Genomic DNA, 14019 nt, shown 5'->3' with positions numbered 1-14019 from the left:
CTAAAGATGTTTGAAATGTGACCTCAATTTTTTGTGTGTCAAGATAGTTAATCAGTATATATATAATATATAACATACAAGAAGCCTGGAGTTGAGCACTTTCTATGGTAACAGTACATGAACGATGTGCATACATGGCTATACTTTAGCATTTTTTCCTCTCCTCCAAGGTGTCAGAGTTGAGACAGCAGCTTAGAATACGCGGGTTGCCGGTGTCTGGTACAAAGACCTCCCTGATGGAACGACTGAGGCCCTTCCAGGAATGTAGTGGTAACGCAGTTCCAACTTTTGGCGAGATCACCACAGTCACCTTTCCAGTTACACCAAATAACTCTTTGTCGAGTTACCAAACGCACCCATCCGCAGGGGTTATCTCAAATGGATTCTATCAATTCGGTAGCACCAGCTCCACCCCACCAATATCCCCAGCCTCTTCCGACCTTTCTGTAAATGGGTCTTTACCTGATACCTTCAGCGACGGGCCAATGTCTTCTCCTCAGTTTGGTCTACACCCTTCCCCAATCCACCTAAGTGCCGAAGAAAGTCTTATGAGCAGCATCAACAGTAGCAACTACCAAGCAGAACTGGAAGGCATGGATGCTGAAAAAGACAAAATGTTGGTGGAGAAGCAAAAGGTCATCAATGAGTTGACCTGGAAGCTACAGCAAGAGCAGAGACAGGTGGAAGAGCTTAGACTTCAGTTACAGAAGAGGAAAGGGAGCTGTGGGCTTCAAGATAAGGCACTTCCATCTCAACACTTCTTTGGAGTACAGATCAAACAGGAAAATGTGTCCAGCTGTCCCTTTGCCTCTAAGCAAATGACCATGAAAAACCAGAGCAATATTGCAACAGAGAAGTTGGGTTCATGTACAACACAACCAATGCCATGCTTAATGAACAACCACTGTATGGAGGCCTCAAACCCAAACCCCATGTCTTCCACTTTTTTAAGTCCCCAATGCTCTCCACAACATTCCCCACTTGGAACTACAAACAGTCCCCAGCACATCAGCCTGCCCCCATCTCCCAACAACCATTGCCACTACCTACTGCCTGTGTCCCCAAATTCACAAGGCGACACACGAAGTGTATCTCCACAACGCATCAATACTCAGATTTGCACTGGACAGGTAATGTATCTCAAATCGTAAAACTGTACTTCATTGTGTAACCAATTTAGATTGATATAGTTTGAGTTGTGTAAATAGACAATGGCAATAATTTATAAGCTGAACTAAAGGCAATGAAAAACGAATGCAAGCAGAGAAAGCAGAGGAGTAGATAAGGTGAGGGGTATGTGAGTCCAAACTCAACCAAGAGGTCCCGGCAGGTGCCTGCTTTAAGGTGCTGGAGTTGCACAGCTTAGGCATTCCTCTGTGTCTATCCACTGATGACCTGCCATTCGGGAGACAGCAGTATCACCTACTGAACAGGGGCGGACTGACCATTTGGAAACTCGGGCACTGCCTGAGGGCCTGGGGTCAGTAGGGGGCCCCATGAGATGCCCCTGGTACCTTTTTCATAGGCTTTTTTGAGTTTGGGCAAGGACACAGGGGCCCCATGATCCCCTATTGCCCGGGGGCCTCATGAATTGTCAGTCCGCCCCTGCTCCTGAACGCGTGTCAGCCACTCCTGAGCCTCTCTCTGAAAGGTTGTTCACCACAGATCACTTTTCAGAGACCAATGCAGGTATAAACAAGCCCTTACTGTGTAGACTCAAGTTTTAAGCCCCTCCCAATTTTAGTAACGTTTTGCCAGACCTATAATTCACTATGGTGTGCATAACAGTAAAGGTACACAAGGTCGATTCCACCATGCCCCCTGGAAAAAAATGTATCTACAGCCCTGTGAGAAAGTACCTGAATGTGACCTGGAATCAGCCTCTGAATAAACAGCAGAGCTCAGACTGGGAGAGGAAGCAGCACAAGAAGCCATCGAGTTGTGCTCCAGTGTTAATGGGGGTCATACTGATAGGAGGAAAGAGCAAAGTGATAGAGAGGAGCACTAATCAGTCTGCTGCTTATCCTTTCACAGTCCAGGCATGTGTTGGTGGATGGGCAAGGCCTGTAGGCAGTGGTGTATTTAGGTTTTGTGCTGCCCTAGGCAACACAAACATTGGCGCCTACCCCCCCACAGAAAGAGCCTGACATTGACCAAGAGCACCCCTGCCCCCCACCTGAGCCTTCCACTACCCTTGCTACTCATACACCAGCCACCATCCCCCATAGCAAGAGAGAGAAAGACACTCACCTTCACTGCTCCAGACATCCCCAGGAATGAGAATTGGGCTGTGCATACACCATCATGAAACCCACAGCCTCTCTCGAAACCCACCAGGTCACCATGCCGCGTGTGCCCCTTCTTCCATCCCTTCTTCTTGGGGGCAGTGAAAAATGCGGCCCTAGGCAAATGCCTTGTTTGCCTTGTGGTAAATACACCCCTGCCTGTAGGTGATATTTAGCTGCAACAGATCAAAATCAGGTCTCATTTCCTTCCAAAGATGGCTGTACTGTGCGTCAGAGCTGTGTAAACCTCAGGACTAGATGGACAGGTTTACAAACAGGAATGCAGCTTCCTATATGTACTAAGTAATGACACAGCTTGCATTGGCCTCCAAGTGACATTGGTAGCTCCTGGTACCATAAATGATTAAGTTGCTCTGGATCTTTCTCAAGTCATAGGTCATAGACATCACCTAGAGCAGTGGTCGCCAAACTGCGGCCAAAGGGTCAGATGTGGCCATTTGCTTATCTTTATCCAGTCCTTGGGGCACTATTCTTCCCTCCGATAAAAGGCACTATTTTCCCCACTGACATCAACAGTGGGGCATAATTCCTTCCACTGACACAAATGATGGGGCACTATTCCTCCCACTGATACCAATGATGGGACACTATTCCTCCCACTGACACCAACGATAGGGCACTATTCTTTCCACTGACACCAATGATGGGGCACTATTCCTCTTATTGACACCAATGATGGGGCACTATTCCTCCCACTAACACCATCACTGGGGCACGATTCCTCCCCCTAATACCAAAGATGGGCCACTGTTTACTCTCACTGACCCCAAGACATTTTCTATTCCCACTGGCCACAGTCTGGCCCCCCTAAGGTCTGAAGGACAGTAAACTGGCCCTTTTTGTTCTGAAAGTTTGGAAACCCTTGACTTAGAGAACAGACTCAGCAATGATGCTATCACGTCTCTTCGAAATTTGTACACCACTGCAGTCTTGTCATGCCTCTTTTGGTGATGTGCACCACACATTTCATGAACAACCATTTAGGGTGATGTGGAAGTCATTCACTGAACATTTTATAATTCTACAATGATACATCAAGTAGACCGTTGCACCTTTTTTTTAATGCCCAAGTTGGATGAATGGAGGTTTGTTCAAAAGTCTGAATGTATATTTCTTAAAGAAGAATTCCAGGTATTGATATTTTTACATCATTACATTGGTCAGGCTTGGACCAGTGTAATTATGTATATACAATACCAGTCGGATCCCTCTAGAAGCTGGAAATCACTGTAGTAGACACTCCTACTCCAGTGATCTCCACTAGTTTCTGGGTCCTGTGCCAAGTGATTGTCCTGCTGCATTGTGAAAACCAGAGGAGACCATTTGGAAAGTATCCTCTGATTGGATGAGGTGGAAAGATTGGGTGGTCGACACTCTCCACTTAATCCAATCAGAAAATGCCAAGCATTCTTCAAATGGCACCTGGGTCCAGGCTTGGACCAGTGTAACTATGTATATACAATACCAGTGGGATCCCTCTAGAAGCTGGAAATCCCTGTAGTAGACACTCCTACTCCAGTGATCTCCACTAGTTTCTGGGTCCTGTGCCAAGTGACTGTCCTGCTGCATCGTGAAAACCGGAGGAGACCATTTGGAAAGTATCCTCTGATTGGATGAGGTGGAAAGATTGGGTGGTGGACACTCTCCACTTAGTCCAATCAGAAAATGCCAAGCATTCTTCAAATGGCACCTGGGTCCAGCGGCCAACCTCCTGTGGTCACAATGCAGCATGGCAGCTGCTCAGCACAGGACCCGGAAGCTAGTGGAGATCACTGGGGTAGAGGTGCCGCCTACATCAATGATTTCCAGAGAACCGATAAGTATGGCATATATATAGTTGATCCAAGGTGGACTAATAGATGTAAAAATATCCATACCTGTAATTCATCTTTAACAACCTCAATTATTAATGTGTTTGTGAGCCCAAGTTTAAGCCACAATTTGGCCTCCATAAATCCAAGAGCCTAACAGTGAAAATGTAGAAACCCCTTCAAAAGTATTAATCCTATGTTGTGCTGTGACTTTGTATTTGTAGAATGCTGGAAGCGCAGTATGCTTCTCTCCAAACCAGACCAGTTTACAGCCACCGTACACTGACCATTCGGAAAGCAAGCAAGGTAACAAAGATGGCGTCTCACCAAAGAGTCCGACAGTGCTAGGAAAGGTAAGATGGCATGAGCTGAGACATATAGAATAAATAGTTTAAAAAAAAAAGTGTCACTAAGTTTTTCTTAATAATTACCCCACAGATGAACTTGGGTTTTGCTTATGCAGGGCAAAAGAACAGGTTCCCTTTATTGCTGCAGCTGCTCACACCGGCCTTGCCTTTGCTCTCCCACCATTTTTTTTGGACCACATGAACCAGGAAAAGAAGCCTTGTAAGCTTCAAGTATTATCTTAGAGCTTGCCCAGAGCTGAAGACTCTCCTACTTCTATGTGGCCAATCACCAAGATGAAGAACACTGTCACGTGGGATACAACAAAGACAAAAAGAGAGGGTGCACCAGCCTAGTGCATTATCATGAGAGCATTCTATTGTAAAATAATTTAAATCCAGTATACTCACAGAAGCCAACAACTGCAAGCATGGAGTACAATCCAGACCCAATGATGCCCATTCAACAGGGCGCAGCTTACGTGTTTCAAGGGCAGTGACTACTTCATCAAAGCTGATGCTTTTACAATAAATGGTCCCATGTTAATACACTAGGCCGGTGCGCCCTCTCTTTTTGCCTTTGGGGTAGTCTGTGTTCCAAGGATTTCCCCTACCTGAGGTGGGCAGTAAGGTAGATGTGATGTAAAGTTCTTCATGGTCAGTTTCTTCCTGGGTCTGGTGGGACAGAAGAGGAGCACTACCCAAGGCCATCAATGTAGACTTGAGGTTCCTGCTCACCTGTTGTGCTGATAGTTGTTTTTTGCATTACTGTCACATGGGAGGAAGGGAGTCACATGATCCCCCACCCCAGAAGTACTGGGTATGCCACTTCATCTCCCGATATGAGTGAAGCAGCTGGAGAACAATAGAGAGGATCACTATGTACAGCTGGTGGGGCGCCAGTAAAGTCATCCTTTTGCTTTACCATGCATGGGCAATGCTCAGGTTACTATAAGGTAAACAATTCATTTTTTCATTGTTTTATGCAAGATTTTCATTAATCTTGCATAAATCAATGAAAAAATGAATTGTTTACCTTATAGTAACCTGAGCATTGCCCATGCATGGTAAAGCAAAAGGATGACTTTAAGTAGCAACCCTTTGGTGCCTACACCAAAGGTTTCTTCACAGTAAGAGCTGTGAAAATGTGGAATAGACTCCCTCAAGAGTTGGTTGTGGCCAGCTCAGTGGATTGCTTTCAAAAAAGTCCTGGATTCTTTCTTGGATACACAGAATATAACTGGATATAACATGTATAGGGAAAGTTGATCCAGGGAATATCCGATTGCCTCTCGGGGGATCAGGAAGGAATTTTTTCCCTGCAGGAGCAAATTGGATCGTGCTTTGCTGGATTTTTTATGCCTTCCTCTGGATCAACTGTGGGTGTAGGATTATAACTTTTTTTTTAATGGTTGAACTGGATGGACTTTTGTCTTTTTTCAGCCAGACTAACTATGTAACTATGTACAGTGGGGATCGAAAGTTTGGGCACCCCAGCTAAAAATTTGTATTAATGTGCATAAAGAAGCCAAGGAAAGATGGAAAAATCTCCAAAAGGCATCAAATTACAGATTAGACATTCTTATAATATGTCAACAAAAGTTAGATTTTATTTCCATCATTTACACTTTCAAAATAACAGAAAACAAAAAAATGGCGTCTGCAAAAGTTTGGGCACCCTGCAGAGTTAATATCTTGTACTGCCCCCTTTGGCAAGTATCACAGCTTGTAAACGCTTTTTGTAGCCAGCCAAGAGTCTTTCAATTCTTGTTTGAGGTATCTTTGCCCATTCTTCCTTACAAAAGTCTTCCAGTTCTTTGAGATTTCTGGGCTGTCTGTCACGCACTGCTCTTTTAAGGTCTATCCATAGATTTTCAATGATGTTGAGGTCAGGAGATTGTGAAGGCCATGGCAAAACCTTCAGTTTACGCCTCTTGATGTAATCCCCCGTGGATTTTGAGGTGTGTTTAGGATCATTATCCATTTGTAGAAGCCATCCTCTCTTTAACTTCAGCTTTTTCACAGATGGCATCAAGTTACCATCCAAAATTTGCTGAAATTTTATTGAATCCATTTTTCCTTCTACTCGTGAGATGTTCCCTGTGCCACTGGCTGCAACACAACCCCAAAGCATGATTGATCCAACCCCATGCTTAACAGTTGGACAGAGGTTCTTTTCATTAAATTCTGTGCCCATTCTTCTCCAAACGTACCTTTGCTCATTCCGGCCAAAAAGTTCAATTTTAACCTCATCGGTCCACAGAACTTGTTTCCAAAATGCATCAGACTTGTCTATATGTTCATTTGCAAAGTTCAAACGATGATTTTTGTGGTGAGGACATAGAAGAGGTTTTCTTCTGATGACTCTTCCATGAAGACCATATTTGTACAAGTATCTCTTTATAGTGGAATAGTGACCACAACTCCAGTGTCTGCCAGATCTTTCTGGAGGGATCGTGCAGTCAAACGTGGGTTTTGAATTGTTTTTCTCACAATCCTGCGAGCTGTTCTGTCTGATATTTTTCTTGGTCTTCCAGATCTTGCTTTAACTTCCACTGTTCCTGATGACTGCCATTTCTTAATTACATTCCGAATAGAGGATATTGACATCTGAAAACGCTTTGCTATCTTCTTATAGCCTTCTCCAGCTTTGTGAGCGTCAACTATTTTCAGTTTCAGTTTTCTAGACAACTGCTTAGAAGAACCCATGGTGCTGATTGTTGGGGCGAGGTCAGATGAGTCTGGGCATTTAAAACCTTTGAGATTGACATCACCTGGTCTTCCCAGACGATGATTGAGAACAATCCATGACACTGGCAGGTCTCAGCTTGGCAAAGGGGGCAGTGCATGCAATAAATTCTGCAGGGTGCCCAAACTTTTGCAGACGCCATTTTTTTGTTTTCTGTTATTTTGAAAGTGTAAATGATGGAAATAAAATCTAACTTTTGTTGACATATTATAAGAATGTCTAATCTGTAATTTGATGCCTTTTGGAGATTTTTCCATCTTTCCTTGGCTTCTTTATGCACATTAATACAAATTTTTAGCTGGGGTGCCCAAACTTTCGATCCCCACTGTACATGGATCAGTATCTTGTTATGCTTAGGACCCTAAAACTCAGAATAATCAGATACTGACTTTAAGGAACAAAGTCAAGTCCGCCCCCTCATTTCTACCTATTGGGCCTTTTAGTAACTACAAGTCTGTACAAAACAATTCCTGATTTGTCCCAATATACAATGACAGTATATATATATATTTTTTTTAGTAAACACTTTTTATAATTGAAAAGTCAGGTTTGAACTCCAATCAGTGGCTTTGCCTAGACTGAGATGATTCCATCAGTCTGCAGCAGGCAGGAGGAAGCAAGCTAAATCAAATGTTCTCAGTCTACATTCTCTTCAATTTGAATGTGTGACTGCATTATGGCCACTAGATGATGCTCAGGAGCATACATATTTCCTATTATAGTCAGTGCCATCTAATGGCCATAACAAGGTATTTTTCACATTCTCTGACACTTTTTAATTTTTTTTCTGTTAAAAAAATATAATTCTAGGATGTGAGGAGGGCATTTTGTCTCTTGTACTGAATTTACAATAACCACAAGGGGCGATGTTGGTTTATTTGATTTTATTTAGTGAATAAATCCTATTTCGTTTATATTTCTAATTACAGATGAACACTTTACAACAGTCTCCCCAAGCAGGTCAAAAGCTTTCTGTACCTTGTACAACTTTCTCTAATGCACCCACATCGGATTCCAAGCAGCTTCCGTCCTATGAGGATGCTGTAAGACAGGTAAGCCAATATAAATGATTGTTCATGTCACCTAATATAAGAAATAATATAATTTATGGGTAGCAATGGTTGGATTAAATATTTGAACTTTAACATTGTATATATATATATTGTGTGATAGAAGTGTATTCATCCAAACATGTGCTCATGTTCCTTGGCTTGGAAATTCCTGTAACTGATCCAGAATCTTCTGGCCTTCATTATGAAATGCAATGAGGTCATCTATAAGCTGTTCTCTTGGCCTGTACTGGCCTTTAATGATAATTGCATAGAAAATACGATGATTTAAAGAAAATGTATAAATATTCTAAAAAATGTAATTAAAATATAAACTGTTTTAGAAAATCTAGACAATCCTACACTCTTTAAAGAGGCCCTGTCACCAGCTCTGAAAAACGTGGGTAATGTACCAAATGACAGAGAGTAGCAGGCTAATGGTCAGGTCAGGTACCAAGAGTCTTTGTCCCTGAAAGATAGACAGGCAGAACGAACTTTCACCAGCCGAGCTAACAGGCAGATAGCAAAGATAAGTATAGACAAGCTGAGTACACACTCGGTTCAAGTAAATCACTGGGAAATCCATGGCATGGGCAGTCAAACAAAAGTCAATGACAGATTTGTATCCAGGGCTTAAACAAGCAGATAAATCAAAGGGTTCCCAGCACTCAGTTTAACTGTTCTTGATTAGGGTACAGGTGTGCATTAAAGAGACAAACTGCAAATCTGATGAATGACCAGCAGATGGCACAGCAGACTCAAGGCTCATTGATACAAGTCTGTAATTGAATAATACATTGACCGTTAGGCTTGTACCTCAAAAACAGGTTTGGTGTGCCTTTTTCCACAACTTACAAGGATCTAATGGCTTCAGGACCTAAAAAGTCTCTGCCCCGGAACAAGTACACGTAGCGGGAGTTCTGCATACTAGTTTTTTCTAAGTGACTGGGAAAGTTCTTAACAAAATGGCACCCATTTGCACACTGCCTCTTCACATAATGATCTCCTTTTGATAAAAAAAATGACTTCAGCTTGGTCTCCTACCCATGGGAGAACCTCTCCTAACATGTTTCATCCAGTAGGAGCCTAATCATTGAGGACCTACTGGGTAAAACACATAGTGAGCTCCTTTGGCTTCAGCATGGTCTCCTAACCATGGGAGAAGGGGGGTTCTCCCAACGTTAGGAGACCATGCTGAAGCCATTTTTAAGGAGGTCACTATATGCCAAGTCAGTGTGTGAATGAGTGCCATTTTGTTGTAGTCCTTGTGGTGTCTGACAAAGCAGTTTTAGCCTGAACACCAATCACCACCAACCCCCACCCCCCCAAAATCCATACTAGACCCTTAAGTTTGGTATGGATTTCAAGGAACCCCGAGCCAAATTTTTAAGAGAGTGGGGTCCCCCCTAAAATCCATACCATACCCTTATTCAAGCATGCAGCTTGGAAGGCTGGGAAAGGTGGGAACAAGAGTGAGCACCCCCCCTGCCCAAACCATACCAGGCCACATACACTCAGCATGAGGGGGTGCATTTTGTCCCCATGTCGATGAGGACAAGGGTCTCTTCGCCAAAACCCTGGCTTGAACCTTGGCTTGGAAGTTGTGGGGAGTGGGGGCTGACTTATCAGAATCTGTAAGCCCTGGTTAATAAGGAGGTCCCCAGATCCAAGCTCCCCCCATGTGAATGAGTATGGGGTTCAAAGTACCCCTATTCATTCACCCCAAAAAAAAGTCTAATGCAAATAAAAACACAAAGACACACTTTTTGACTAATGCTTTATAAAAATCCCCAGCGTCAATCACAATAAACACCATCCTTCATGAAAAAAACATTCAAAACTTGACGAACACGACCAATACCATCAAGAGACACTTGCAGAATGACAGGTAAAATGAGGGCATGGTCACCGGGTGACATCACCGTCACAAATCCAAAATTCCCAGCATCCACATGTCTATAAGTCAGACACTTTTTTTTCTAAACCTTGAAAACTAATTATATTATCTATCAGTCTTCTACACAGGGGTGGACTGACAACTCATGGGGCCCTCAGGCAATAGAGGATCATGGGGCCCCTGTGTCCTCACCCACACTCAAAAAACACCCCAAAAAAGCCTAGGAAAGGTACTAGGGGCATCTCGTGGGGCCCCCTAATGCCCTGGGCCCTCAGGCAGTGCCCGAGTACCTTAATGGTCAGTCCACCCTCCTGCTTCTACACCTTCACTCATCATGAATAAAATGTCTTACTCAACATTTTCCTCACTACAATATGTTCTTTCCACAGCAAGTCACAAGAAGCCAACAGATAGACGAACTTCTTGACGTTCTGATCGAAAGCGGAGGTAAGTCCACCATACAGACAACCTCGAAATTTTCAAACTTTTTTTTTTTTAATTGTTCCTGACTTTATTTGTATTTGCCATCAGCTGAGTTTGATCTGAATAATTTTATTTCAGAAATGCCAGCAAATGCCAAAGACGAGCGGTCATGTGGGCAGAAGATGACCCAACTGGGTGTGCCAACGGGAAATTCAAATCTATCTGCTCCAAATTCTCACCTCCCTTACGATAACTGCTCCAATAATGACAGCCACCTTGAAGTCTTACTCAATTCCCACAGCCCCATTGGGAGAGCCTCCGAAATCCCTCTGCTCAAGATAGGAAATGACAACGTGCACTTTGAACGTGTTCTAGATGGATTTTCAGGCAAAGTGACTGAAGATATTCTCCCATCCAGAGAGATCTTAGACACTTCTTTGTCTCCTATGGAGACCCAGATGTCACCATCATCCGCCGAAAGCACTGCCCTCCATCATTTAAGCTTTACCGAATCTCCTTGGGAGACCATGGAGTGGCTGGACCTAACCCCACCAAGCTCAGCCACAGGTTTGGGATCCCTTACTACTACTGGTCCCAGCATTTTCAACACTGATTTCCTAGATGTTAATGATCTCAACTTAAACAATGCAATGGACCTACACTTGGAACAGTGGTAGACGCCATAATCAATGTTTCATCGTTAGAGCCAAAAAAGCTGCAGCACAACGTGCCAAAGAATGGGTTCACCAAAGACCGGCCAATGTCCATTAAAGACTTTTGTTTCAGTTACAAAATAAGCCACATATCTTTGAGTAGGATCAACTAGAACAGCTGGACGTCCAATGACTCAAGTGAAAGGGATTGTTACATATCTGTCCGGTCTACCAGTTCTAGTCCAAGACCTCTTAGGTATTTTGGACTTCATCAAACAAAACTGTGTACCAAAAAGAGCCTTCAAACAAAACATGTCCGCAGTGGACTTTAATAGCTTACTTCCTGCCCCATACATTTCTTTGGTATGTAAAGTTGGCTTGACTCCTCACAAGAACTCAGCACCTAGCAAATGTGATTTAAAGCTGATGTTTTTTTTTTTTTAATCCAATTTTCAGCAAGATGCCCATTTTATAGGTTTTTTTCTTAAATCCAATTTTCAGCAAGATGCCCATTTTATAGTTTTTTTTTTTATCCAATTTTCAGCAAGATGCCAATTATATATATATATATATATATATATATATATATATATATTTTTTTTAAATCCAATTTTCAGCAAGATGCCCATTTTATAGTTTATTTTATTTTTTTATCCAATTTTCAGCAAGATGCCAATTTTATATATATATATATATATATATATATATATATATATATATTATTATTTTTTTTTTTTAAATCCAATTTTCAGCAAGATGCCCATTTTATAGTTTATTTTTCTTTATCCAATTTTCAGCAAGATGCCCATTTTATAGTTTACTTCTTTTTATTTTTTTTTTAGGTCTTATCTTTGGTACCAGAACAACAAAGAGATTTTTAGCTTACAAATAGCTCTTAAACCCTGTATAATGAAACCTATTATTTTTTAAGTCACTGGAAGTAGGATGTTGTATAGTCTTGAAACAATTTTTTTTCTGCTTTTTGTCTGTATATTTTTGGGCACAAAGTAGGATTCATTTAAATGCACAACTGCTTTTTTTTTTTTTTTTTTTTGGTAAATGTTTTCTCATAGGATTTGACTTTTTTTTTTAAAAAAGGTGTACCTATAGTTCTACTTGAACAAGGGGCGGACTGACCATTCGAGCACTCAGGCACTGCCCGAGGACCCAGGGTCAGTAGGGGGACCCATTAGGTTGCCCCTGGTACCTTTCATTGGCTTTTTTTGGTGTGGGCGAGAACACAGGGGCCCCATGATCCCCTATTGCCCGGGGGCCCCATTAGTTCTCAGTCCGCCCCTGACTTGAACTATGCATTCAGTCCTGAGATTTACACAGCTCTGCCATACAACACAGCCGGACTTGTGACCCATCTGCTGGAGTTAGGCATCACAGTTTGGTGGCCTCCAAGACCCAATCCTGCGACAAGAGATGGATGTAAAGTCAAAAAAATTCAGGTGCCTAACCAGTTGCATTTAAAACCCATTACAGAATTTGTTTTAATTAATACAAAATTGCATTAGATTATTTTTTTTTTACTTCTTCATGGAGTTAAGCCTAAAATTTAATTTTATCACCAACTTTGTAGCCCCTACAAAGTTGGTGATAAAATTAAATTTTAGACTTAACTCCATGAAGAAGTTAAAAAAGAAAAATATCGAATGCAATTTTGTATTAATTAAAAAAATCTGTAAAAATGAAACTGGTTAGGCACCTGAATTTTTTGACTTTACATCCATCTCTTGTCGCAGGATTGGGTCTTGGAGGCCACCAAACTGTGTTGCCTAACTCCAGCAGATGGATCACGAGTCTGGCTGTGTTGTATGGCGGAGCCGTGTAAATCTCAGGACTGAATGCATCATTCAAGTAGAACCATAGGTACACCTTTTTTTTTTTTCATTTTGGATAGAGTAAGGGAAAGTTATAACCCCTGTCAGTTTTTTTTTTTCACCATCTGTGTCCCATTTCGGAGGTTTACCTTTACTTCCTGTCCCATAGCCAAACAGGAAGTGAGTGGAAATCCCTGCAAATTAACGGAAGCCATTGGGGACCCCCAGGTCACCAGAACTAGTGTCTCAATTGGAAAATGTATTACTTTTCTGGAGACAACCCCAAATTTTGGGTTTTTCTTTTACCTTCACTTTCACAAATAAAGGGAAATGATAAAGCAGGAAAAATAGAGAGAATGAGCCACAGACAGCAATAAAATCTGACAGGGGTTCTAATCCCTCTCCTCTCTTTCCAAAATTAAAAAAAAAAAAGTTTTGCCTTTAGTTATACTTTATTATTTGAATGGTGTCAATATTTCAGTGGTGTACTTAACGGTTGGCCTGGAGTTCAGTTTCCCCTTTAGGAATAAATAAAAATAAAAAAATAAAATAAAATCTTAAGGCGAATAAACTGTTGACCAACAGCAGCAATGGTACCGGAATAAATAATAAAAAAAAAAAATAAAATAAAATCTTAAGGTGAATAAACTGTTGACCAACAGCAGCAATGGTACCGGAATAAATAAAAAAAAATAAAATAAAATCTTAAGGTGAATAAACTGTTAACCAACAGCAGCAATGGTACCGGAATAAATAAAAAAAAAAAAAAATAAAATCAAATCTTAAGGTGAATAAACTGTTGACCAACAGCAGCAATGGTACCGGAATAAATAAAAAAATAAATAAATAAAATAAAATCTTAAGGTGAATAAACTGTTGACCAACAGCAGCAATGGTACCGGAATAAATAAAAAAAAATAAAATAAAATCTTAAGGTGAATAAACTGTTGACCAACAGCAG

The 14019-nt window shown here is 41.6% G+C and overlaps 1 protein-coding gene across 2 annotated transcripts in view; it reads left to right on the top strand.

The window, feature by feature from the left end:
* The window catches only part of MYOCD (myocardin), a 34442-nt gene extending 22707 nt beyond the window's left edge, over positions 1-11735 (top strand). The window contains exons 7-11 of one of the 2 annotated variants that reach the window (XM_089689591.1): positions 171-1130; positions 4342-4470; positions 8158-8262; positions 10546-10603; positions 10718-11735. In XM_089689591.1, the coding sequence (XP_089545717.1) occupies positions 171-1130; positions 4342-4470; positions 8158-8262; positions 10546-10603; positions 10718-11256 (1791 nt within the window). In that variant the 3' untranslated portion in view covers positions 11257-11735. Of the gene's footprint in view, positions 1-170; positions 1131-4341; positions 4471-8139; positions 8263-10545; positions 10604-10717 lie in introns of both variants that reach the window. The other variant, XM_089689590.1, reaches the window with a different exon arrangement.
* The last annotated feature ends 2284 nt before the right edge of the window (positions 11736-14019 follow it).

This window comes from Staurois parvus, unplaced genomic scaffold, assembly GCF_062004578.1.
Source record: "Staurois parvus isolate SC_StPar_1 unplaced genomic scaffold, SC_StPar_1.0 ptg000487l, whole genome shotgun sequence".
Lineage (NCBI taxonomy): Eukaryota > Metazoa > Chordata > Amphibia > Anura > Ranidae > Staurois > Staurois parvus.
This window is presented reverse-complemented; position numbering and strand designations above follow the sequence as displayed.